At 45.6% G+C, this 26,928-nt stretch overlaps 1 protein-coding gene across 6 annotated transcripts in view; it reads left to right on the forward strand.

The window, feature by feature from the left end:
• The first annotated feature begins 1,487 nt into the window (after positions 1–1,487).
• The window catches only part of FOXJ2 (forkhead box J2), a 34,379-nt gene continuing 8,938 nt past the window's right edge, over positions 1,488–26,928 (forward strand). The window contains exons 1-7 of one of the 6 annotated variants that reach the window (XM_073313743.1): positions 1,488–2,920; positions 5,893–6,090; positions 21,626–21,981; positions 22,472–22,546; positions 24,282–24,350; positions 24,718–24,858; positions 25,322–25,520. In XM_073313743.1, the coding sequence (XP_073169844.1) occupies positions 6,069–6,090; positions 21,626–21,981; positions 22,472–22,546; positions 24,282–24,350; positions 24,718–24,858; positions 25,322–25,520 (862 nt within the window). In that variant the 5' untranslated portion in view covers positions 1,488–2,920; positions 5,893–6,068. Of the gene's footprint in view, positions 2,921–5,892; positions 6,091–18,892; positions 19,021–21,513; positions 21,534–21,625; positions 21,982–22,471; positions 22,547–24,281; positions 24,351–24,717; positions 24,859–25,321; positions 25,521–26,928 lie in introns of those variants that run through there. The other 5 variants (XM_073313751.1, XM_073313761.1, XM_073313770.1 and 2 more) reach the window with 5 other exon arrangements.

The following is a 26,928-nucleotide window of genomic DNA, read 5'->3' on the forward strand; positions in this document are numbered from 1 at the left end:
TTTCCCGGTTATATTCAGCATTGAGTCAAGTGTTTTCTACATAAAAATCTGTGACGACTTGAAAATGTAGAGGCATCATAAATTGAATTTAATATAAAAATATATCACACAAGGACTACTCTATTCTTTTTCTGTCTCCATCTGTTGTCTCTTGTTTTACACTTAGATTGTAAACTCTTTGGGGGCAGAGATCATCTCTTTGTTCTGTGTTTGTTCAGTACCTTGCACAATAAGGTCTGGGAAGGAAGGAAGATTATTACACTGGCTGGGATTTGATGGAGGGGATTACCACAAGATTTAGAGGGTTAGGAAATTTATCACCTGGATTGAGGGTTGATTATCATATGAGTTGAGGCCCCCATAAGGCCATGGGAGATTGTCAAACTGGGCCACTAGGTGGAAGGTTGGGAGCAGGTTATCAAATAGTTTGTGGGGATTCTTACCAGGTTTGATGAATGGTTTTGGGGAGATAATCACATGGTAGTGTTAAAAGATTATCTCACATTGAGGGGATATTACCAGAGGATCAACAGGCACAAAGGCTCAGGAATGGTAAGAGATCATTATGAACTGGGACATTACATGGGTTGGGTGAGGTTATCACGCATATCTGAATTATCTCACTGAGATAAAATTATCATCTGGGTTGGAGGGACATTATTACATGTGGGATTGGAGGAAAGTTGTTATATATGGAATTGGGGTGTGTAATGGATTGGGGTGTGTAAACGATCTTGGGGAAGTTATTACTAGGCTTAGCTGAATTTTTTAAAATAATTTTGATGGATAATATCAGTATTTACTTTAAAGCATTTTTTAGATTTTTATTCAAAAATGTACAGCTGTGGGAAATGGAGGGGGGGATAATAGTATTTAATGAAAGTAGATGCTGAGATTCAAGGAGTTAAAGCTTTATAACCATTTACAACTAATTGTCAACATCACATGTCAACATATACACATTTCATTAAATCAAACTCTTAATAAATTGACAAGTAGCATTTATTTTACTTTGCCTAGCTGAACATTTTTATTATTATGGATGGAAATATTTTTTCATTGGTTTGTATATGTGTGTGTACCGTGAAATTGACATTTACTAACATTTACTGATAAAAATCTAATCTTTCCAAGGCTGGTTATTTCCTGATTGTGTGTGTTAGTGTGATTGAGAAGATGATCGTGTAGGGAGAATATTACGTGGGTTGGGATTACGGATCGGGGCGTTATACCCCAAACAGATTGCGGGAGTTATTTTCCAGGTGGGTTTAGGAAATTACTCCTTGGGGGGAGGGTTAAGGGGGTTATTCCCCATGCGGGTGAGGGGGCTATTCCGGGGGGGGGGTTAAGGGGGTTATTCTCTCGGCGTGTTGGGGGGTGGTTATTCCCGGGCTAGGCTGGGTAACCCTCTCTCTAGGAGCCTCCTTAACCCGCGGAGGCGGGGGCGGCCGCGGCCGGGGGGGGAGCCGGGGGAGGCGGAGCGGAGGCCGGGGAGGAGCCGGGGCCTGCAGTGGAGCCGCAGCCCGGAGCAGCCGGAGCAGCAGCCGCAGCAGCCGTGGGAGCGGCGGGGCCCGGGAAGACTCAGCGCCGCCCGGACGGGGCCCCCCGCAAGGAGCCCGGGGAGACCCCCAGGGACGGGCCCGAGGCCCGGCGGGAGGTGGCGGAGGCGGCCGCCCGGCCCCGCTCAGGCCCAGGAGCCGCCGCGGCCTCCAGTGGCAGCCGGGCCCGGGCGAGAGGAGCCGGGGCCTGGGGAGGAGGAAGCCAGGGACCGCCCCTAGCCAGCCCGCGGTGACAGCCCCGTCCGCCGCCGCGGGAGAGACCCCACAACCCAGCCTGGGGAGAGGGCCTCATAGGCAGCTCCCTGATCCCCAGCCACGGGGCAGAGACCCCGATCCCCAGCCCCAAATATCTGCCAAGCGGCGGACACAGCCCACTGACCGGGCCGAGACCCCCTGCAGCCCCCTACCCATCCGGGGTGGAGCCACCCTCGGCTCCCCAGGACCTCGTCAGAGGGCGCAGAGACACCCTCCCCCATCCCTCCAGATCTAAAATAGACAAGGAGACGCCCCCTCCCCCATTTCTCCCAAGCCCAGCCAGACGGTCAGTGGGGAACCTCCAGGAGAGAGACCCCTTAGGTCCATCGGGGACAGAGCCGGCCCTCAAATACTTAGCCAGAAAGAAGCAAAACCCCAAATAGTTACCCAGTAATTAATTAACACCCACTCAGTACCCAACAAGAAAGCAAGGCCCCAGGGAGAGACACCCCTCACCGACTGGCAGTGCCCACTGTAGGTAACAGAGTTCTAGATACCAAGCTGGCAAGGGGCACTCCCCCCTGGAAGAGGAAATATCCCCGGACTTCCATAAAGAGACTGTCCTAAATATCCCACGTAAAGGGGGGGAGAAACACCTACCAGCCAGCCACCAGGAAAGAGAAAAGAGACTTCCCTGAAATATCCACAGAGTTAGCAAGAGGAACTCCCTCAGAGAAGGGGGAGATTTGCCTGCCCCAAAAGGGGACGTGAACCTACAGGGAGGAGAAAAGGGACCCCCAGTTAGGGAGGGAAGGGGGAATTGATCTCCCATATAACCAGAGAGCCAGTGGGGAGAAGAAAACAGTATCTTCCAGGAGTGACACCCCTTAAATAGGTAGCTATTAAAGAAGAGAGAAAGGAGAAGATCCGTATCCTAGGATACCACCAGCAATTTAGGGGGCAGACAACCCCAAGCAGATCATTCTACCTCTCAGGGTCCTGATTTCATCCACAACCCCCTCCCTCTCAAAATCTGAAGAAGATCTTGGAATAGCTGGCAGCAATGCTCTGAGGATGGAGTCCAGGGGAGGAGTGTGAAGGGCAGCACCCCAAAAACCAGTGCCGGAGATAACTCCCCCCTCCCTACAGAAAATCTTCCAGACAGAGTGAGTGACCACATTACATCACCTCTCTTTTCCCCTCAGTTCTCCTTCTGTCTATTCCTCTCTATCCTTCTCGCTTCCCATGTCTTTTCTCTTCTGTCTATAGCTCTCTCCATCTTCTCTCTGTCTTCCCATTTCTGAATTCTCCCCACCCTTCTTTCTCAGTGTGCCTTTCTCCATCTTTATTTCTGGAATTAATTGTCTCCTTTTATTCATTATAAAGAACCGGCCTGATTTTCTTTCCAGTGCATTGCTTTTTGGAGACCCTTGCCTCAGGGAATTGTATCCAAGTCCCTCTGGCATTCCCCATCAGTCATTAGTGTATTGACTTTATTGTGGACTCAGCCTTCATCATCACTGATATGGAATACATTTCTGTCATCCAGTGGGCAATACGGAGGATCGTGTTGATTTAAAAGACTGGGGAGAGGGAGGGTGAATCCTAGCATTGGTTCCCTAGGGGTGTGTATCATGCAATGCTCATGAGGCTATGTGTGTGAATCTTGCTGCTAGTATCCTAGGGGTTGCAGAAACCCACTGTGCTTGGGACTGGGAGTTGTTTGAATATCAGTATTGGCACTCTCGGATGTAGATCCCACTGTACGCAGGGGCGCTGTGGGATGAGTCCTGGCATTGGTGCCCTTTGGTGTGAATCCCATTGTACCCCGGGGCCTGGGGATGAAAATTTCAGGGGTAGTATTGGTGGAACCCACTTTCAAAACTAAGAGGATCCATTCCATTGCTACTATCCTTCACATGTGACTCCTGCTCTATTTAGGATCTGGGAATGTGAATCCTGATGCTTGTGTCGTGGGGTACAGGCCCTGCTGTCTTGTGAAAATGGGGTCGTTAAATCCCACCCCAAGGGAGCCCTCTGACACTAGCACAGTGCTCCCTCTCCTTCCCAAGAAAACACAGTTGCCCTGGGTCATTCACTGGGAAATCAAGTCCAAAAGAGACATCACCTCAAAAGAGACTAATGCAGATTCCTTTAGCAGATCCAGCACCCCAAAGACAATCCCATATAAATTCCAGCCTGAGGTATCCCTTTCCCTGTTCAAGATACTGGCACAAGTTTATTCTCCTGAGACAGTTGCAAGGAAATCCAAGGCCAAAGGATCCCTTGCTCTGACAGATACCAACTCAGACTCCAGGAGGAAAATACATATTAACAGGGAAATCCAAGAATGAGGATCGAGAGGGATTCCTTGGTGTAACTGGACAGTAAGCTCACAGAAAGGAGTGTGAGGTCACCCCCAGATGACTCCCCACCTTTGCCATTGCATTTTGACCTCTCTGTGATTCTTAGCGTGGCGCAGTGGATTTTACAAAGGGGGACTGAAACCATAATGTTTGTATTCTGGGGGCACTATAAGATGCCCTCCCACTTTTTGCTCTCTAGTTTTGCAGTCCATCTGCTTTGAGTAGAATACGTTGTCTCGTGCAAGGAAGGCAATAAGTGAGGCATTTTGGCCTTCGTACACTCAAAGGGATTTACTGACTCTTCCTGCTCTTGGGGTTAATTTACCTTCTTCTGCCCCAGCGCTTACAATAATGACTTGACATTTTTCTAGTGCCTTTGGTTCAGTCGGATGCCACAGTACTTTACTGAATGTGTATGCCAGCCTTGGAAAATTCTTCTTGTTCACAGCAAGTAATATTTTGAAGGGCGTATAAAAGATTTGTATTTTAATTCTTGTCTGTCATCGTGATAAAGGATGAGTTTTTAGATTTTGTGGCTGAACTGGTAAATATGATAATTTTGCAAGGCGGAATTCTGTGTGGGGCCTGTGCGTAATTGTTTGTGATTTATTCATTAATTGCTGACAGAGTACTCAGTGCTGTTCTAGACACACAAATTAAGACAATCTCTGCCCTGAAAAGCTTGCAGTCTGAAAGACAGATATGCAGAAGCCAGGACATGCTGGTAAATCCAGGGGGAGGGAGTAATTTGAGGGGTGTATGGCTTGCTGGGTTTTGTTGTTGTTGCTACTTATTTACGTGAATTGGGCCAGGGATGGTCTTAATACTTAGTCCGGCCTATGAGTGAAGGACACTGGACTACATAACCTCTCGAGGTCCCTCCCAGTCCTATGATTCTACAGTTCTATGATTGTTAACCCAAAGCTGAAATGCTGCTGCCTCTGGGGTGGAATGATGCAGCCCCAAGGATGTTACATAAAGGTGTAAGGTGGGAGGGAAAGGGAAGAATATTATATATCTCCATAAATATGCAAGGTGTTCTACAGACAAGTAACAGGTCTATGTCCTTCGGAATTTAACCAAGACTTTCAAACCTGGGTGCCAGTTAGGCTTCTAAATCCATCTAAATAAGTGACCTGATTGTCGTAAGTGTCCATCAGCCCATAGTTGACATCAGTGAGAGCTGCTAGGTGCTCAGCAGTTTGAAAATGAGGCCTACTTATTTAATTGCCTGAATATAGACTTAGAAGCCTAACTTCAGGCACTCGGGCTTGAAAGTCTCGTCTTTACAGTATAAGCAGTATAATCCTTTGAGGTGCTGAGTGTCCTCAATTTCCAAGGAAGTCAATGAGAGTTGAGGGTACACAGTACTTTTCGAGGTCAGGCCCTAAATAAGATTTCACATTAAATGGGGGAGATTAAAGGGGTATGGCAGGACAAAGGTTACCTAAATGAATGATAGCATATAACATTCGTCTCATCACATGTCTTGTTAGTTCCTTGGATTTTGTGTTAAAATCCATGGTTTTATGGACAGTACCTGGGATCAGGATAAGGGGTCAGGCAATACCATATTGAACTGAAATAGCAGGGGCAGTTTAAGGAAGCTGAATGTTAATACCCCATTTGGAATCTGGTTGCGACCCCTAATTCTTGTGGAAATTATTGAATTGAGGGAGGTTGGACACTTGTAAACTCCATTTTTTTGCTTTAAGAAATGTTACTGACCTTGAATGCTAGAGGCAACAGCTTGGTTCTCTTTTTAACCCCAGGGGCCACAGCAATGCAGGCATCTTCGGTACACCACCCCCACCAACGGACCTCAGCCCTGGCCTTGTGTACCTGTATTGGGGAGTTCAGTCTCCGTGACCTGTTCAGGCCTTTGGCCTCCGCTGAGAATGTCAGCGGGGAGATCTATTAATGCCGTTTGTGATGTGGGCATCTGTCCATGAAGAACTGGACTAAGACAAGTAATTCATTTCCCCAATTCTCCCCAGCAATCATCAAATCCCCCTAACCTAGGGCCAGATTGTATTCATTACCTTACTGGCAGAGCCCTGTGAGTTCTACAGCTGCAGAATAGTGCTTCAGAATCTCAGCTTTCATTTTAAAATAAATTATATTTCTAGGCCTGATGGTTTTGAAGATAACCTTGAAAACATGAATCAAGTGTTTGAATCTGCAAAAGCTACTGATTCAGGCTCTAAGAAGTGTGAACTGCCCATTCGTCTCTATTGGATGTTAACCCAGAAATCTAAAGATAACCATTTAAATGTCAATAATCACTAACTATTTCACTGCTGATTATTTAAGAGAAACATCCAGCTAATGTGCTCGTCCCATTCCCAAACTGCCTCCCACACCTCCCTAGGTACCAATAGCCCCAACTGTTCCCTGTCCGGCTCTCAAAATCTTCAGCTTGCACTATGAAAATGTCTATGATACAGTTATGCACTGTAAGTACAAAAATCTGTGGCATATTAAAAAAGTGAAAATGTGGAGACAGTTTAAAATAAATTGCATTTAATGTACAAATGAATAACACAGGGGAGACTGTACTGAAAACACTATTCATTTTCATACTTAACTCATTTTAAAATGGAGGTTTTAAAATGTAAATGAAGCTGGTGCAGAATATCCAGAAGGGCTCAATCCAGAGACCTTGTAGCAGAGTTCAGGACCATCTTCTTAAGGAATTCTTGGGGCTTTATTGAAATGTGAAAGGCTTATTTTCCATTGCCCCATCACAACATGGAGCCTGATTGGGATTGGTGCCCTAAAGGTGAAAGACTCAGTATCCTATTGCTGCTGCTAGTTATCTGTTTTCCTCTGCTGATTCTCACTCCATGTCAGCACTCTCCTCAAATCCCTTCAGTGGCTTCCTATCTGTTATTGCATCAAATTTAAGTACTGCTTCTGCACCTTTAAGGCCCTGCACATTTTCACCCCACCTACATCTCTGCTCTGATTTCCTCCTACTCTCCTGCACTCCTCCCCGTTCTCTCTTTACTGAGCTCTGCATCTCTTTTTTCCACTCTTCTTTGGGCCTTCTATCCTGCTGCTCTGTATGCCTAGGACACTCTCCCTGTCCTCATATGCCAAGCATCCTCCATCTCCTCCTTAAAACCCATTTCTTCCAGGAATCTTTCCTAGCTGCACTGCACTGGGCCCCTCATCAGTGGTCTTCCACACTGGTGTTGTGACCCTGTCTTGGCTTTGCCTTTGTTAGATCATATGCTTATGGGGGCAGGGACTTTGTTTTATTTTGGGTTATATCAAATACCACGTCCATTAATGCAGATGTATAATGAATAATCATTCTGATTCTGCTGAATTATCCAGTCCTACCAGCGTGGGATAGTAGTGCTTTAGAGGGGAAAGGCTCCATAATCTCTCTGACTCATCCAGTCTCCCACCCTTCCTGTTTAACTGCCCCTCCACCTGTGGCTTGGCTGTAGCTGGTGATCTAGCATTAAAAACCAAACAGAGATGAAATAATCTGCCTAAAAATCTCTTCTAGGTCTCTTGACCTCCAAAACACTCCTTAGAAAAGATAAGCCTAGTGTACAGAGCACTGGACTGGGACTCAGGAGATCTGGATTCTCTCCTAAGCTGTGCCACTGTGGGGACCTTGGGCAAATCACTTCCCCTTTCTGTGTCTCAGTTTCCCCACCAGTAAAATGTGAGGAATGAAATGAATTGATCCTTTATAAAACACTTTGAAACACTTTGAAATGTAAGGATGAAACGTGCTTTCTAAGAGCTGGGGGATATTATTATTCCAGATCTATCTAAGGTAATGAATATGAGAAAAAACCTTGTGAAATTAAACAAAAAGCCTTTCAGACCTTCCTTATGCATCATGAAGGAGCAAATAGAGGGCATGGACTCAGTTTTTTTCCTTTGCAGGTCATCTGTAAGCTGAAAGGCCCCATAGCTTGTCAGTGTAGTTTTAAGTTGTTTAAGTTGTTTTAAACTAAAGTAAACTAAAACTAAACTAGTTTTAAGTAGTTTAAATATGTTTTAAATTGATTTAAGCAAAGATATTCTGGGTCTCCTGAAACCTATCTCCTTAACATTTCCAGTCACCTTTTCTTGGCCAAGTCTTAAGGGTCTGTATTCCATCCTCCTCTTGTCCTCTCTTGACTTTTGTGTGTCTGTCCTCTCCTGGTTCCCCTCCTAATTGCTCTGGTCATTCGTTCAGTGTCTTTTTCACTAGGCTGACCTCTTCCCTTTTCTATAAGGATACCACTGGGCTCCATCCTTGGCTCACTCCTCCTCTCTTCTGTACACACTCTTTTAGTGATCTCATCTATTCAGTTGGCTTCACTACCATCTTTATGTCGGTGACTTGCAAATCTACCTCTCCACTCCTCACCAGTCTTCCTCCATCCAGTCGTACATCTTAACTTGTCTCTTGGACATCTTCCCTTGGATGACTCAGTACCAACTCAACATGGCCAAAACGGAACTTTGAACTTCCTTCTGAAACCATCCCCATTGTCTCTTCCCCCCCTCCCCCGTCCCTTTTTTACAACACCGCCACACTTCTGTCACCCAGACTCACAATCTATGTATCCTTTCTGACCACTCCCATTCTTGCCCCACAAATGTAGGTTGTGTCCATATCCTGCTGTTTCTTCCTCCTTAACCTAAGATCATCCATTTCTCTCTATCCATACAACTAAAATTCCTGTCCAGGCCCTCTTCATCTCCCATCTTGACTGTTGCAGCCACTTCCTCACTGGCCTCCTTGAAACAACATCAGGCCCTGCAGAACACAGCTGTTAAAATCATCTTCCTGACTTGTTGCTCTTGCCATATCATCCTCCTCTTCATATCCATCTGTTGGCTCCCCATTGTCCACCGCATCACGTTCAAGCTTGTCCTCACTTAGTGCCCTTTGCAATTCTGTGTCTCCCTTCTTATCTGCTCTTGTCTTCTATTGCGTCGATGCCAACATAAGAACAGCCGTATTGGGTCAGATCAGTGGTTCATCTAGCCCTGTCTTCTGACAGTGGCCAATGCCAGGTACTTCAGAGGGAAAGAAGAGAACAGGCAATCATCGAGTGATCCGTCTCCTGTTGCCCATTCCCAGCTTCTGGCAAACAGAGGCTAGAGACACTTCAGAGCATGGTTTTGCATCCCTGCCCATCTTAGCTAATAGCCATTGACAGACCTATCCTCCACGAACTTATCTAGTTCTGTTTTGAACCCTGTTATAGGCTTGGCCTTCACAACATTCTTTAGCAAGGACTTCCACAGATTGACTGTGCATTATGTGAAGAAATACTTCCTTTTGTTTGTTTTAAACCTGCTACCTATTAATTTCATTTGGTGGCTCCTAGTTCTTGTGTTATGAGAAGGAGTAAATGACACTTCCTTATTTACTTTCTCCACACCAGTTATGATTTTATAGACCTCTATCATATCCCCCCCTTAATCATCTCTTTTCCAAGCTGAAATGTCACAGTTTTATTAATCTCTCCTCATATGGACGATGTTCCATATCCCTAATCATTTTTGCTGCCCTTTTCTGTACCTTTTCCAAATCCAGTATATCTTTTTTGAGATAGGGCAACCAGAACTACATGCAGTATTCAAGCTGTGGGTGTACCATGGATTTATATAGAAGCAATATGATATTTTCTGTCTTATTATCTGTCCCTTTCCTAAAGATTCCCTACATTCTGTTACCTTTTTTGACTGCCGCTGCACATTGAGTGGATGTTTTCAGAGAACTATCCATAATGACACCGAGATCTCTTTCTTGAGTGGTAACAGCTAATTTAGACCGTATCATTTTATATGTATAATTGGGATTATGTTTTCCAATGTGCATTACTTTGCATTTATCAACATTGAATTTCATCTGCCATTTTGTTGCCCAGTCACGCAGTTTTGTGCGATCCCTTTGTAACTCTTCGCAGTATGCTTTGGACTTAACTATATTGAATAGCTTTATATCATCTGCAAATTTTGCCACTTCACTGTTTACCACTTTTTCTAGATCATTTATGAATATGTTGAACAGTATTGGTCCCAGTACAGACCCCTGGAGGAACACCACTATTTACCTCTCTCCATTCTGAAAACTGACCATTTATTCCTGCTCTTTGTTTCATATCTTTTAACCAGTTCTTGATCCATGAGAGGACCTTCCCTCTTATCCCAGGATGGCTTACTTTGCTTAAGAGCCTTTGGTGAGTGACCTTGTGAAAGGCTTTCTGAAAATCTAAGTACACTATATCCACTGGATCCCCCTTGTCCACATGCTTGTTGACCCCCCTCAAAGAATTCTAGTAGAGGCATGATTTCCCTTTACAAAAAACATGTTGATGTTTCCCCAACAAAACCTGTTCATCTACATGTCTGATAATTCTGTTCTTTACTATAGTTTCAACCAATTTGCCAGGTACTGAAATTAGGCTTACCAGCCTGTCATTGCCAGGATCGCCTATGGAGCTTTTTTTTAAAAATTGGCGTCACATTAGCTATCCTCCAGTCATCTGGTATAGAAGCTGATTTAAATGATAGGTTACATACTACGTGACCAATATCACCACCTGTTTGTTCTCTTCTTCCAGAAACATTCCATATACTTACTTCCACACCATACTTGTGGAATGCCTTCCCTAGTCTAGCCAGTCCACAAAGCCGTTACCTTATCCTCCTTCAAATCCCTCCTCAGCTCATTTCTACAATGATACCTACAGGAAACTGCCAACCTGTAATGGCCACGCAGGGCCCAGTGAGGATCATATATTTATGTATTTATATATTTAAAAATTATTCATAAAGTTCAGATTATCAGTTTATTACCCTCATCCTCCCTCCCTGTTTCCCTTATAGAGGAGGAGGATAAAAAAGAAGAGACTGGAGAAGTAGAGACACCCTGCCACCCCACCCCCCAAAGCAACCAGGAAGATGAGGGACCCTGTCACAGTGTTCAGGAGGCTCTGTGGGGTGGGGAAGAGAGAAAAGGCTCCTTCCAGCATCTAGAGGGGACTGGAAGGGGGATTTAAGATCTTATCAGACAGCTACTATTCAGAAGATGGTATGAAAAATGTATCCCCTTAGGAGTCCAAAACTGCAGGATGCAGAATTCCCATTAGAGATTCTAGCTTCCCAGCCATAGAGTGTTGTTAAGAGGTGTAGGCTTTCCACTAGAACATTGCTTCTTGGCCTTGCTGTTGGCCATCCTCCTCGTAGGTTTTATATACACTTTTGGCTAGGAAGTCTGGCTAATGGGTGTTGGGTGTTATGCCTCCCAAAATCCAATTTGTCAAATATGCTTCTTTTAATTAATTAGAGTGATTTTACCTGGATCATAATAAAAACAAAAATAAAAAGACAGAGAGTCCTTATTTACAAGCTACATCTAGCATCCCTTCATTCCTACATTCAGTCTCCAACTTCAGCTCCAGCGCATCTGCTTCCAAACTCCTTGGGCAACCACATGCAGTGAACACATGCCACAATGTCTAAGTAATCTTAGCAGTAGAAGTGTTTGTCATATGTCCTTCTGTCCACCTAGAAGTCCATTTGCTTATTATGTGCAAAATGAACATGGAAGCTTTGCCAAGTCTTAGGCTATGTCTACGCTACCACTTAGGTCGGTCTAATTTGTCGCTCAGGCCATCCCCCTGAGTGACATAAGTTACACCAACCTAAGCACCAGTGTGGATAGTGCTGTCAGGGGGAGAGCTTTTGCCCCTGACATAGGTGCTGCCATTCATGTGGGAGGAATTAAGTTGCCGGGACAGCTCTCTCCTGTCAGCTTGGAGCGGCTGCCCTAGAGCACTTACAGTGGAGCAGCTGCAGCGACACAGCGGCACCACTATAAACGCTCTCATGTAGCCGGAGTAACCAACTTCTGTGGACGGTGTGGAACGGTTTGTGACTTGTGTTGGTGACTACTTCAGAGTTCACACTGACTAATCGCTTTCAGTGTTTTGTTCAAAGCCTGGCCACCAAAATCAACTTCTAGTCAGATTTTCATTTTCACTATGCCGGGGAGAAGTTCACGTAACGCAGCCAGGCTCCTACTGTGTAAGCCTTGTATTACTGTTGTTGTACCCCTTAGTGATCAGTCATTTTTCACTGACAAATCTATGTTTGTTACAAGAATTAGAACTAAATTTCTCCTATATGACCTGTCCTGCAGAAAGAGTATATTACGTTATTTTAACCCAATAGGTCTTTTCATTTCTGTGGCTATCTTTTTTTTGCACTAATGGGGAGATCTTCTGTGTGGATGATTCTGAACAGTGATCCACTTCTGATTCTGTCTCTAATTTCAGAGGCAATATGGATAGTGTATCAGTGTTAGCATGTGCTGTACTGAAGATTTGCACTTGATATTATACTGATATGCAACTAAGATTAAAACACATCTCTGCATCCTGGATGCTTCTAAGCCCGGAATACCTTCTTTTGGAATTACTTTTCCTATCAGAGGTTTGTAATTGGTTTCCAAAGTAAATTTCATTCCAAATAAGTACTCATAAAATTGAGTTACTCCAAAAATAATACCAAATGCCTCTTCCTCAGTATAAAAGTAATTGTTCTGTTAATGTTCTTGAAGCAAATGTGGTAGATTTCTCTTGCTCATCTTTGCAATTGTGTGAAATTACAGCTTCTACCTCTACTGGTGAAGAATCACTTAGTAATAGTGAGGAAAGCTCTGGATTAAAATGTACCAGCACGGTAGAATTCCTCAATGTGCATCTCCAAAAGCCTTATTTTGTCTTTTGCTCCAAACCATTTTACATTTTTTTCTGTAACAGTGAAAACATTAGGCTTATTGTATATATATTTGGGATAAATCTTTTATAGTAGTTTTAACAAAGTTAAAAATGACCTCAGCTGTTAAGCATTTTTAGGTAGAGCCATGTTCTCAGTAGCATTTGTTGTTTCTTGTAAGGGTTGTGTTGTCTTCCCCTGCACCTGTGCTGGGCCGTAAATAAGCAACTTGGTTATTTTTCTTAACTTTAAGAGCACATTTTTTGCAAAGTTTTCAGAATCCCTTCAGCGTTTCTCAAGTGTTCCTCTACATTTCTACCATATGTCTAAATAGCTGACAAGAAAATTAAAAACCTTGGTGAACTTGATCTATTCTTCTTCTTTTTTTTTTAAATCTGGCAGGTCACTGTGTACACTGAATGGTAGCCTTTTGTGCCTATACAGTCTTTTATATGTCTCCATAGTAAGGATATTTTAGAATCTGGCTCTAACATGACCTCTTGATATGTTTGAGGCAAGTCAAGCTTTGTAAACTTTACCCTTCTTGACAGTTTAGCACATAAATCCTGTGGTTTTGGAATTGGATTCTGATCTGCTTGCAACCTGGGGCTTATGATGACTTTATAGTCCCCACAAATCCTCACACTTCATCAGTTTCAGGAACACACACAGGCAGTGCAGCCCATTCACTAAATTCAGCAGATGAAATTATTCCCTGCTCCTGCAATTCTTCTAATTGCCTTTCTGCGGGTTCTCACAAAATATAAGGCACCAGATGAGCCTTAAGAAATGTTGGTTTGGCCTTTTAAAAATACATTCTGTTATGCCTTTCACTAAACCCGTGACTGTACCAAAAATAGATTTTTCTTTTTCTTTCGCCACGAGACCTAACTTGTGGTATACTTTATGTTCTTGAGCCAGTTTGTGCCAATTAGAGAAGGTCTGTACCCTAATATAACAACAATAGTAACAGCAAACAAGTACCCCAGTAGTTTACATTTATTTGCAGACATCCTAAAACTTTGATTGTCCCTTGATTATAGCTTTAAAGTGCTGTGTTAGTTTCTCTTAGTGTAACATTAGCAAATTTCCCATTCAAAAAATCAAAACTACTGCATTACTTTTATCCATCTACATGAACACAGAATAAAACATTTGAATCCCTTCAATCTTGCACTACAAACAGCTCCAAGTAGCCATCTTGTTATGGACAGGCTCAGAGTTTGTAACAGGCTCCTCTGTATTTGCTAGTTGGTGTACTTCATGCTTGTAGGTGACAATAACTTCCTTTTGTTGAATTCCTTTCTCCGCTATAGTTTATGGCCAGCACAAGCTACATGTCCTCTGTAACCACATCTCCAGCATTTCAGCTTGTTGGAAAAAATATTACTCTGCTTGCTGGGTTAGTCCTAAATAATGGAACCACCGACTCCTGGGTACAGTGATTCCTGACAACTCCTTGCCCTGTGGGCTGGGCTTTCCTTTTTCCATGTGGCATGTAGACAGAAGTGCACTCTCAAACTGCAGTGCTTTCTTTTGGCTGACTCAGATACCAGTAGCGTGACCACCACTCCTTCCAAGTTAAGTTTCATTTGTGAACAATACCCAGCAGCCTCTCTCTTCATTTTGGATTTCTAGTTCCAGAAACAAAGCAATTTCCCAAGTTTCACAGATAGTTACCAATATGGCAGGTTATAGATGGTGATTTGAGACTAGCCAGGAAATCAGATATGCTTTTTCCTATCTGGTTTCTTAAGTGAAATGTGTCTCTCTTAGTGAGGAAGTTTGTTTGGGATAGATAACGTTTTTAAGCACTTCATTCTAGTCTCCCTCATTCGTATCTCCTCCTGGTTCTTGAGGGAAAACAAAAATCTCTCGAAACGGCAAATGTTTCTCTCTCACAGACAAACTTTAAAAAATTGACTCCCCCCCCCCACGTTATTCCCTTCAGTGTTGTTGGTATAAAAAGTATTGCACAACCTTTGCACATAAACTTCAAAATCCTCGTTTCTTTCATCGGAGTAGAAACTATCCGTATTTCCATACATGGCCAGTTTTATCTTTTCTTTTTCTTCCTTTCTTTGTCTAGACTTCCTCCTTCACCGCTGTCACTCTGATCATCTTGCTTTTTCAAAGATAAGGTGACCCTGGCATTGTCAACAGTGATTTTCTCCCAAAAGCCGACTATACCTTTTTACTGCCTGAGCCAAAACTTTTCAAACCAAGGAGCCTAAAGTTATGCTTCTATATCTATATTTTAGGCACCTAAGTAGAAGTGGCCTGATTTTCAGAGGTGCTGTGCAACCTTAGCTCCCATTGATTTCAGTATGAGCTGCAGTGCTCAGTACCTGTAAAAATCAGGTCACTTCCATTTAGGTGCCTAAAATATAGATTTAGCAGCCTAACTTTAGGCTCCTAGGATTGAGTATTTTGGCCACTGATTTTCGGGGGATCAAAATGAAAACTAAAGTATGTAATTAGTACAGTTTTGGGGTCCTTTAAAAGCTACAGCCAGCCTCATTTCATTCATAGGTTTCAGAGTGTTAGTAGCAGCCGTGTTAGTCTGTATTCGCAAAAAGAAAAGGAGGACTTCACTCCAGCTGCACCTGATTCTAAACTGACAAGTCTTTTGAGCCCTGCCTCAAAGAGTATTCCGGACTGTAAAGGGGCAGTAACCGCACATTTGCACAGTTCTTAAAGCTACATACACCACCTCTAATAAGTTTTTCAGCCCTGCCGTGTGAAGTTAGCAGTGGTGCAGGGAGGGGCATGACTGACTGAGTGGAAGAACTTTGCAAATTAGCAGGACAGGCAAAATAATAATGTCTTCTGCCAGCTAGTCAGTGGCATGTACAGTACAGGGAACCTGAGATGGGGGAGGCCAGCTTCCATTTTCAGCCTCAGGTCGAACATGCTGGTCAGTCACCGCACCCAGGATGTTTATTACTGCTCACTGAACAAGCTGCTGATTTGTCTTGGGTGAATTTGTGGTTCTTCAATGCCAACTGATTATCGGATTTTTCTTAGTCATTTTCTCTCTGTCTGAACCACGCAAACCACTGTTTGCTTAAGTACAGATTTGGATGAGTGCTCTCGAAGTGAAAGGCTCTAGTCCCCATCTCTCTGACTCTTCCTGAGCTGGGGTTATGTTGGAACTAGTGCCCGAGCAGTGAAAGACTCTATCCTGTTTTCAGTCCTGTCTGATATTATGATTGTACATCTTCACGTCACCTATAGGCATAAATGTAAATAGTGTGAGTATAGGTATTTGGCTGACCGTAAAATGGATGTGTACAGTGAATTCTAGCTGGCTAGATAATTTAGTAAGGCCTACAAAAACACATTGATTTGGGTTCATCCTGTTCATTCTGTGGTAGCAGGTTTGTCTGTAGTCGAGAGAGAGAGAGAGAGAGAGAGAGAATAAGAGAGGTAGTAGAGGGAACATTTGCCAGACAGTACAAAGGCCTGACTGGGTAGTGAAAGTTGAAAGAACCATGAGTGGTGGTGGTGTTCTGGTTTACCCTGTGATGTCAGATGTTACATGGTCTGCAGTATCCAGCTGGTTCACTCTTTGGATAGGAGACATCTAAGGAAAACCCAGTGTGCTGCCAAAGTAGAGTGAGTGCACTCTTCCCTACAAGTCAGCGGTGACTTAATAGTACAGATTGATTCTAGAGCAGGGGCAGGAAAACTCTGGCCCACAGGCCACATCCGGCCCATCAGACCATTTAATCTGTCCCTCATCTCCTGCTGGGGAGTGGGGTCGGGGTTTGCCCTGCTCCAGCGCTCCAGCCAGGGAGCAGGGTTGGGGGCTTGCCCCACTCCACACGGCTCCCAGGAAGCAGCCGGCATGACTCCCCTCCGGCTCCTACATAGTACACAGAGGCGCGGCCAGGTGGCTCTGCACTCTGCCCCGTCCACAGGCGTTGCCCCTGCAGCTCCCATTGGCTGGGAACAGCCGCCAATGGGAGCTGCGGGGGCGGCGCCTGTGGACGAGGCGGTGCGCAGAGCCACCTGGCTATGCCTCAAAGCTGGAGGGAGGACATGCTTCTGGGAACTGCTTGCGGTAAGCACCGCCTGGAGCCTGCACCCCTGAGCCTCCCCCCGCGACCCAATCCCTGCCACAGCCCTGATCTCCCTCTCGCCCTCCCAACCCCTAGATCCTAGTGCAGAGCCCCCTCTTGTACCCCAAACCGCTCATCCCCGGCCCCACCTCAGAGCCTGCACCCCCAGCCCGAGCCCTCACACCCCTCCCCCATACCCCAGCCGGAGTCCTCACCCCCTTCCGCACCCCTACCCCCAATTTCGTGAGCATTCATGACCTGCCATACAATTTCCATACCCCGTTGTGGCCCTCAGGCCAAAAAGTTTGCCCACCCCTGTTCTAGAGTTACCATGCTGCTGGAGTTACGCCATATTTGGGATCGGGAAGGAATTTTCCTCCAGGGCAGATTGGAAGAGGCCCTGGAGGTTTTTCACCTTCCTCTGTAGCATGGGGCACCGGTCACTTGTTGGAGGATTCTCTGCTCCTTGAAGTCTTTAAACTACGATTTGACGACTTCAGTAGCACAGATATAGGTGTGAGGTTTTTTTGTAGGAGTGGTGGGTGAAATTCTGTGGCCTGCGTTGTGCAGGAGGTCAGACTAGATGATCAGAATGGTCCCTTCTGACCTAAATATCTATGAATCTATTAAGAGAAATCGTATAACTGAGAGCCTGACCAGCCTTTCTGCTCATGGTCATTAAATATCCCATAGCACCTCTAATAAGAGACAGAACAATAAATCCAAAATTGTGGCCAAACTTCGCCTTTGGAAATTATACTCTTTCCCCAAAACTTTCCGTCCAATTTCTATTGGCTACAGGATTCTTCTTCACGTCCCATCCTAACCTGTTATTTAGTGTGGCTGGGTACTCTTAAAACAGTTGCTGTGTTTCACCCCAGAAACAGCTGTGTTTAAGCAGTGGGTGATCCATGTGTATGTATAAATTCAAAACTTGCATTAATTATGGAGATGCATTAGTGACTCCTAAATTAAGCTTGATAAAAGTCCTGTGAAAACTGTAACTTTTGCATTTGCTGAATTTCGGATGTTTCAAATTTGAATCTTAAAGTAGCATAACATTGAAAAAGAGAGAGAATTTTTTAGCTCTGTTTTATTTTACTTCATAATTCCAGGGTTGCATAGTTAAAATCTTACACAAATATTCATTTCCATAATGAAATAGCAGCATGAAATCACAGCTCCATATTAGTTTTGTTATTCTATAGTCCTGTACATATTAAATGATAGAAGTTTTGTAATGCACACTTACAAAATGGAATATTTAGTTGCTATTTATTTTGTATTTCTTTTCTCCCAAGTTGGCCTTGAGATGAGTCCTTAATGAGGCCACACTATGTGGAAAGTTGCATGGTATTGAAATTCTGCTGTTTTTAAGTTATATAGACACTAAGAACATTTTTTGTTTGTTTGCATGGTTTTTTACACTGGGAAAATTTATAGTTATTTCACCCTTGTATAATTCCAAAAAAGGGTGGATGGATTCTGCTTAAGCTTTAAAAAAAAAAAAAAAATTCTTTGGGATGAGACCAGTTTCAGCCTTCAGCCTGAAAGGAGATATTTTCAATAAGTTATGTGCAACTGAAAATGGGCTTGCAATGGAAGGCCTGATGCAACCGTACCTGTCAAGATTGCTGTATTACTCTAGCTCAGGGGAGGGCAAACTACAGCCCGCGGGCCGGATCCGGCCCTTCAGGGCTTTCAGTCCGGCCCAGGGGATTGCCAGCCCCGTGGCATAGCGGGGCTAAGGCAGGCTCCCTGCCTGCCTTAGCCCCGCACCGCTCCCGGAATCAGCCAGCGCCACGTCCCTGCGGCCCCTGGGGGGGCAGAGGGCTCCAAGCGCTGCCCTTGCCTGCAGGCACCGCCCCCTGCAGCTCCCATTGGCCAGGAACGGGGAACCGCGGCCAGTGGGAGTTTCAGGGGTGGTACCTGCAGGCGAGGGCAGTGCATGGCAGAGCTGCCTGCCCCACGCCACCTCCAAGAGCCACTACCAGACATGCTGGCCACTTCCGGGAGTGGCGCAGGGCCAGGGCAGGCAGGGAGCCTGCCTTAGTCCTGCTGCGCACTGCTGCCACCCTGCAGCCGCTCAAGGTAAGTGGTGCTGGGCCGGAGCTTGTACCCCGAACTCCTCCTGCACCCCGCACCCCAGCTCCCTGCCCTGAGTCCCCTCCTGCACCCCAACCCCTTGCCCTGAGCCCCTTCCTGCACACCACACCCCCTCCCACACTCCCTCCCGCACCCCTGCCCCAGCCCTACATTCATGGCCCTGCATGCAATTTCCCCACCCAGATGTGGCCATCAGGCCAAAAAGTTTGCCCACCCCTGCTCTAGCTCATCACTATTGTATCTGGTGGAATGGCTGGTGGTGGGGAGATAAGTAAGTTGCAGTTGGGCCTTTTCTTTCCTCATTCTCTCCGCTCCAGAAGCAGAATAATGTTTCCACTAGCTACAGATGTGGTGATGGCATAGTTTCACTTTTGTGTGTGTATGTTGGCTGTGTGATTAGAGAGATGTTGTCTGAGTGCTGGATGTTTGAGACAGTGTTGGTTGTTGTGTTTGAGCACTGGATAGTGTCTGATTGTTTGGGTGCATGGGTGTTTGAGCCCTGAATATTCTATGTAGTGAGTGAGTGTGTGTGTGTGAAAATGGAAAAGGAGGACTTGTGGCACCTTAGAGACTAACCAATTTATTTGAGCATGAGCTTTCGTGAGCTACAGCTCACTTCATCGGATGCATACCGTGGAAACTGCAGCAGACTTTATATACACACAGAGAATATGAAACAATACCCCCTCCCACCCCACTGTCCTGCTGGTAATAGCTTATCTACAGTGATCATCAGGTTGGGCCATTTCCAGCACAAATCCAGGTTTTCTCACCCTGTGTGTGAGTGTGTGTATGTATTTGAAAGCCCTGGGTTGTGTGTGTGTTGGGAGTGAAGGCTGGGTGTGCTTTTGTGTTGGGAGAACACTGTGGTGTGTGAGTGCAGGGTGTTGTGTGAAAGAAGCTGGGAATTGTGTCTGTGTACAAAGGTGCTGGATGCATGCACGTCTGGATCTATATTTAGAAAGGATATCTACTGGTGACACTCACTCAGATGGGTGTCTCCCTGCCTCAGCTGATCCAGTCAATGTGGGTGATGCACTTAGTAGGAGGCGCCACCTGATGTTTTTTTCCTGAGTAGGGCGTGTTCATGTTAGTCTGTTATCTCTGTGTGTGTGTGTGAGATTAATTTGTTACCGGAATGTGGTGTTTGTGTTCGACTGTTACCTTTATGTGAGCTGACATGCATCTATGTACAGCGATCTTTTTAAAAGTGAGTTTCATACTGGTGAAAGGTGCAGAACTTGCAGCCCCTAAAGACTTAATTCCCCTCTTCATCTCCAGAACAGGTACAGTGCAGGTTGCAGTCATGCAAACTAACTATCTCAGCCCAAATTCAAAGGGACCATCACTGGCAGGGATGAGAGGGGAATTCAGTCCTTGGTGCAGCCAATTAGTGCCAGTTGTGATGTTGGTTTTTAATGATGACCTGACCCCTAGAACCTGGATGGTGATGTACCTGCCCATTTCACACAGGTTACCAAATATATTGTTTTATTTTTAAAATGTGTCCACTTGAATTGAACGTTTGGGTATAATTACTGCTCACACTGGGCAGAGGTGCTTTATTTTTATGAGGAGAAATATGGTCTTGTGACTAAGGCAAAGATCAGAGTCAAGAGACCCTAGTTCAGTTCTCTACCATACTACAGACTCACTGTACGTAGGACTGGAAGGGACCTCGAGAGGTCATCTAGTCCAATCCCCTGAACTCATGGCAGAACTAAACTTATCTAGGTCATCCCTGACACTGTGTAACATTGGTCATGTCACTTCTCCTCTATGTGCCTCAGATTTCTCAACTTGGGGATATAATACTTACCTGCATTTCATGAGACTTAATTCAGTAAAATTCTTTGAGATCCTTAGGAAAAAAGGGCTAAAGAAAAGCAAAGTCTTAATTATAATGATTCTGTTTTCAGTCCAGTCTCAGTCCGTCTTTGATGTGGTTGATATAATTATGTGTATATACCACTATAGGTGGGGGGGCGGCGATTTTTTATGATCCCTGCCCCAAGAAGCTTACAAACTGGGTTGGATACAATGTGATATGATGTAGGGAGAGATTACCTCAGGCCATGGAGAAGAAATTCCTCCCTCCACCCCCAATGAATATATTGCCAGTCCTGACCCATACAGGTGATCTTATTTAGGTGTGACTTGGATACAACATGAGGGACATTCCTCCCTAGCTATGATCCCACTCCTGAGATGAGGAGGTGACTTTATTAGGCTACAGCTGGCAGATGATGAAGGGGATGGTGTCATGGTGTGCTACAGCAGGTGGAATGGCCCCACTCCCCAGGATAGATCCCTCTCCTCTCCTCGTTCCCTTACCTGAGTCTGACTAGGATACACAGAGCAGGACTAGGTTACTACTCCAGGACAAACTGTGTAAGCTTATCAGCAAGCAGGGTTGTCCTCCCAGGGATACAGTCCCAGGTCTGTAGTGACACAACCTTCCCTGGCTGTGACCAGTGAGCAAGAAGCTCTTCAGAAAGGTACGCTGATGTGGGGGAGTGCATCTTTCCCTCCACTATCAAGGCACAATTTGCTTGTATTTCATCAGTCCTGTTTGTTCCTCTCTCCCCAGCAGACACTCCGGCTTCTGGCATCATGGCCTCTGACCTGGAAAGCAGCCTCACTTCCATAGACTGGCTCCCCCAGCTCACCCTGCGAGCTACTATTGAGAAACTAGGGGGTTCCTCGCAGGCGGGGCCCCCAGGGGCTGCCCGGAAGTGCCCCCCAGGCTCTCCCACTGACCCCAATGCCACCCTGAGTAAGGATGAGGCTGCAGTGCACCAGGATGGGAAACCGCGCTACAGCTATGCCACTCTGATTACCTATGCCATCAACTCATCACCTGCCAAGAAGATGACACTTAGCGAGATCTACCGTTGGATCTGCGACAACTTCCCCTACTACAAGAATGCTGGCATCGGATGGAAGGTGAGGAACACTGTGGCTAGTGCAAAGTCTGCACCACCTTAAGAGAGCGCACTTTCTTTTCTCAGTACAAAACGTTCCCACTAAGCAAAGAAAAGAGCCAGGTGTAAAGGCAAAGCTCTAGTTACCAGCTGGAGGAAGTGCAGAGCCAAATGACCCTTAATTTCCCTAGAATTGATTGATTTATACATGTGGAGGTCCCCCTCCCTATTAAGAAGGGCCCACAAATGTACTCTCTGCCAATCCCTTCCTGGCCCAAATACCATCCTCACTGTACCTTCTGTGGGCATACACAGAAGGCCTTGGTCTCCAGAACTATCCATCCCTCTCCTTTTCTTAGTCTCTGTCCTGGCACATCCTGCGTGTACATAGACAGCTTTGGCCTTGAGTGATCTCTCACCCCATCCTGGGCATACACAGAAGTCTTCAGTTTCCTCTGCAGTCCTTATCCTTCCTACATAGCATTTATTTACTTCTCTCCGTCCCTCTGCAGAACTCCATTCGCCACAACCTGTCTCTGAATAAATGTTTTCGAAAGGTGCCTCGACCGAGGGATGATCCTGGGAAGGTAAGAAATTGACATGTTCCCGGGTGAGTCACTTACACCACAGGGAATAAGTCAGTGTTGCCCTTTCTGCCCAGGTGGTTAAAACTTTTAAATATGTAGTATATATGTTAAACCAATGAGATGTACTGCTGTGTTTGAAGACTCCAGAAACATACACTAAAAGGACCTGCAAAGAAATGAAAATGGCTGTCAGCCCACCTTTCCCCCCTGCCTTGTGATCTTTACTTAGATTGAAATATTTTTTTCTCTGCCCTTTTTTTTTTTTTTTTCTTCCCCAATCTTTGAAATGCAGATCTTGTATTACCTGTTCTGCTTGAAAGACATCATGGGTGACTAGAGAACTGGAAGGATTATTACATCAAGGATACCAGGGAAATGAAATCCAAGCACCTGAGAGCAGAACTGATATTTGTTTAAAGCTGTTTTATAACTTCGGGTTTTAAAAATATTGTTATCATCCACTGAACTCAAATACCCCAAAACAGTTGTAAGAAAAGCTCGCTTTGCTAAAAATTCAGCATCTCTGCACCTTCAGTAAGGGCTGAAGACGAAACGCCCAAGCTGCATCTCTGAGTTCCCAAGGGAGACTACCAAGAAAAAAATAAATTCTGATATTACTAATGTAAATATATTGACAGGAACCTCATAAGTCTTTTTTTCTATGTCATAATGCTTCAGAAAAGGGCCCAAGCCTGGATTCTTTTTTTCTTTGCAGATCACCATTAAGGGACTGGGTATCTAGGTAATCATTATTTTGGGGATCACAACTCATGAGGCTCAGTTAGTGATAATGCCCTGTTTCAGTAAACCCTAACTGGCTGCATGCTAGTATGGAGGTTGGCCTTCACTTCTAAGGCCATCGTGTCCTGCCGTTGTAAAGATCAATTTAAATCACAATCGGAGGTTAATAACAGTCCTAGAGTTTAAGGCCAGAAGGGGCCTCCAGACCAACTAGTCTGACCACTTGTGTGTCACAGGCCGCTAACACCTGCATGCTAAATCTAACAATCAAAATGAGACCAAACCAGTTTGCACCACAGGCAGAGAATAGAAGGGACTGAGGTGCACAAGAGCCCCATGGCCCTGCAGTGGCATTGAAACGAGTAAGTGAGATATACCCAGATAATCCTGGCAAGTGACCTGTACCCACATGCTGCAGAGGAAGGTGAAAAATCCCCAAGGTGACTCCCAATCTGACCGGGGGGAAGTCCCAACCCCACATATGTTATTAGTTAGACCACGAGCAAGAGTCAGCCGGCCAAGCACCAAACCACCGTTTGGAACTGGGTCTTCAGAAATTTCCTAGCAAACATGCTTTTAGGTCATCTTGCCCACTCTGATCATTATAGCTTAATTGGTCTATACTCTTATTACTAACAAAGAAATCCCATGAAAGGCAGAGGACATTGATGGGGTGTGCAGGCATAAAGGATGCACTAGGCTAGGCCATCTCCTGCCATGCTGGATCAGACCCTTCGTTTATGTTTTCTCTTGACCTGTCTCTCAGGGTAGCTGGCACCTGGAGCTTCAGAGGAAGGCGTGAAATTCCCACAATAGCAATGTACTTCACTGTGCAGTCCTATACTACAGGAGGAAAACATCTTCCTGATGCCCAGCTGGCATTAGCTCATGCACTGTAGCATGGACATTGATATATTAGTTGATGTTCTGCTCTGTGGGTCTCAGTAACATCCTGCAGCAGGGAGTTCCTCTCACCACTGGATTTTCTTTCCAGGGTTCTTATTGGACAATAGATTCCTGCCCAGATATCTCCCGCAAGAGGCGGCACCCTCCAGACGATGATGTGAGTGTGGTTCTTTCCGGGAGCAGATGGGACTGGGGAGGGCTGAACTCCCCTCTTAACTCCAGCAGGGAGTCTTTCCTGCTTGGGGTCCCATTGAGGAAACAGGACGTGTCTGTGGGGAGGTGAACATGGAGTCTGAATTCTCCTCTTGTCCCCACCATGTGGCTTCTGTTGCTGTCACCCAAGAGCGCCATCTAGTCCTGTCTGAAGAGTGGCTTTGTCCTCTTGAATGTTCTTCCACTACAGCCAGTACCTTGCTTTCCTAGGGCAGAAGCTTGTACAATGGGGAGCTGGCTTCTCATCTGCTGCTTCCCTTCTCTGTCTGTTTCTGATTTCCTTGCCTCTTCTTTTGTCCCCCTGCTCACAGTTATCACAGGACTCCCCAGAACAAGAGGCGAATAAGAGCCCACGGGGGGCTCTCCCAGTCAGCACAGAAGCCTCTCTGCCCCCTGAGGCTACCCCTCAGCTATCGCTGCAGAGCACCACACCCATTGCCAGCTACAGTCAGGTGAGCGGCAGAGGAGGGGGTGGAGATGGGCAAAGTGAGAGACAGGGTAAGGGAGAAAGGGGGATAGGGTGACATAGATGGAAGAGTAAATCAGTGATGGGGAGGGCCATAGGGAAGAATGGAAACAGTGGGCTGAAGAGGGGAGATCAGTGACCAGGAGGGAAGTAGGGAGGAAGTGGAACAGGGGAAAGGAGCAGACTGGGCAGGGATAAAGCCATTAGGGTGTGAAGTGGCTGGAGGATGAGCTGGAGCTAGTATGTCCCTGGGAGGGAGAGGAGGATGGAGTCCCCCATTCTGGTAGGAGAGTTGCAAGGATTTTGAGGGGGAGACAGACAGGTGATATGGGATTTGCTGGGTGTTCTTTTTCTGGGAGCAAGCCCCTACCTTCCCCCTCAAATTCCTGAAGTTACAAAGCCAACGATCTATTTAGATATTTTTTTCCATATCATTGTCTGGTCTTTAGCAGGGCACAGGGCCCGTGGATGTGGCAGCCACTGTGGCAGGAGGGCAGGGACGTGAAGGGGCAGATGTGCCACCCCCGCTCTACAGTACTAACCACGACTTCAAGTTCTCCTACTCTGAGATCAACTTCCAGGACCTGAGCTGGTCTTTCCGAAACCTCTATAAATCCATGCTGGAGAAATCGTCCTCTTCCCAGCACGGTGAGTACCTGGCTTAGATGTATGGCGCATTGTATCTGTGCCCCTGTGATAGCCCCTAGTAATGCCCCTACCGGCATCTCTCAGTCACATCCTCTTTCTAGCAGCATGTGAAAAGAGGGTTCCCCTGCTTTCAAATGCTCTAGCTCCTTCCAGCACACACACAATGTGCAGTCCAGAAATTCTGCTCTCTCAGTGAGTCAGCCCTTCTCTCTCTTTCTGTAGAACTAACAATGATTTTTAAAAATAGCTGATCTTGAGTCAGAAGGAGCAAGAAAAATTCCTAAAGGGCTGGAAGGATCAGCTTGTGAAGAAAGGCTTGAAAAGATAAATATGTGGCGGTCTGAGGTCATGAATTGCCATCTAAAGGTGCAGGTATTGTCAAGTTGTAAATCGCAGGAGACCGACAATTATTTGGCATAAACTAAAGGTAGTGGGATGATATTAGGCTGTGGAAGGGTCTCTTCAAAGGAAGGGGTGCAAGTTCCCATCACTTGTGTCGCTTAAAAGTAGGACTGGACAAAGCACTAGAGAATAACTGTAGAGGAAGGGATAGGGTGGAGTGGACAAGATATAACCTACTAATCCATTTTCATCTTGAATTCCTCTGGATTCTGTGATTCAGGGAACAGCCACCAGAGGGCAGTGTCACACTTGCGACAAGAATAGGGGATGCAGAAAACCTTGAACAATTTCAGCTTGCTGTCCCTATATTTAAAGAGAGACATCCTTGAAAAGATCAGTCTGGTATGGGTAGGGCAATATTATGAAACCAGGACCTACCATATATCAATAATCACTCAACTTTCAGTCAGTCTTTCCACACTGCAGACAAACCCTGCTACTCTAGCAGAATCAAACAAACCTACAAGCAGAAGGACTCCGTGCAGTCACAGCTCTTCTGTGACAACAGTAATAATGATTTATTGTTTGTATTACCATAATGCCGACAAGCCCTAGTCATAGAGGAGGGCCCCATTGTGCTCAGTGCTGTACAAAAAGTCCAACCCCATAACTGTTGGGAGACCAGCAGCTCTCATAAGCTAAGCAGCATCAGGTTTTGTCCAGAGTTGGACACCAAAGGGAAACTCATGGTGCTGCAAGAAGTTGTGCTGGTGACTCAGCTGGCGTGCTTTCCCCTCTGAGTCTGTACTGACCTCAGCGACAGGGGTGCTGTGCCCATAGAGGTGCAGCTCTTGGTTAAGATGTACAACCAAAGCCTACTTCTGATGATTGAGTCAGGAGCCCCATTGCAGGGAATGGATAGCTCCGGGGGTTTGGCAGGGGTATACTTGGCCTTTCATTTAGATTGCTCAAGTTCAGCTCATGTTGCTACTGCCTGAAAACAATTGTGGTACAGGTGGCTTGTCTGGCTGGTCTCCGTTCTGTTCCCATCATCGCCAAAACTAGC

Source organism: Lepidochelys kempii, chromosome 1, assembly GCF_965140265.1.
Source record: "Lepidochelys kempii isolate rLepKem1 chromosome 1, rLepKem1.hap2, whole genome shotgun sequence".
In the NCBI taxonomy this organism is placed as follows: Eukaryota; Metazoa; Chordata; order Testudines; family Cheloniidae; genus Lepidochelys; species Lepidochelys kempii.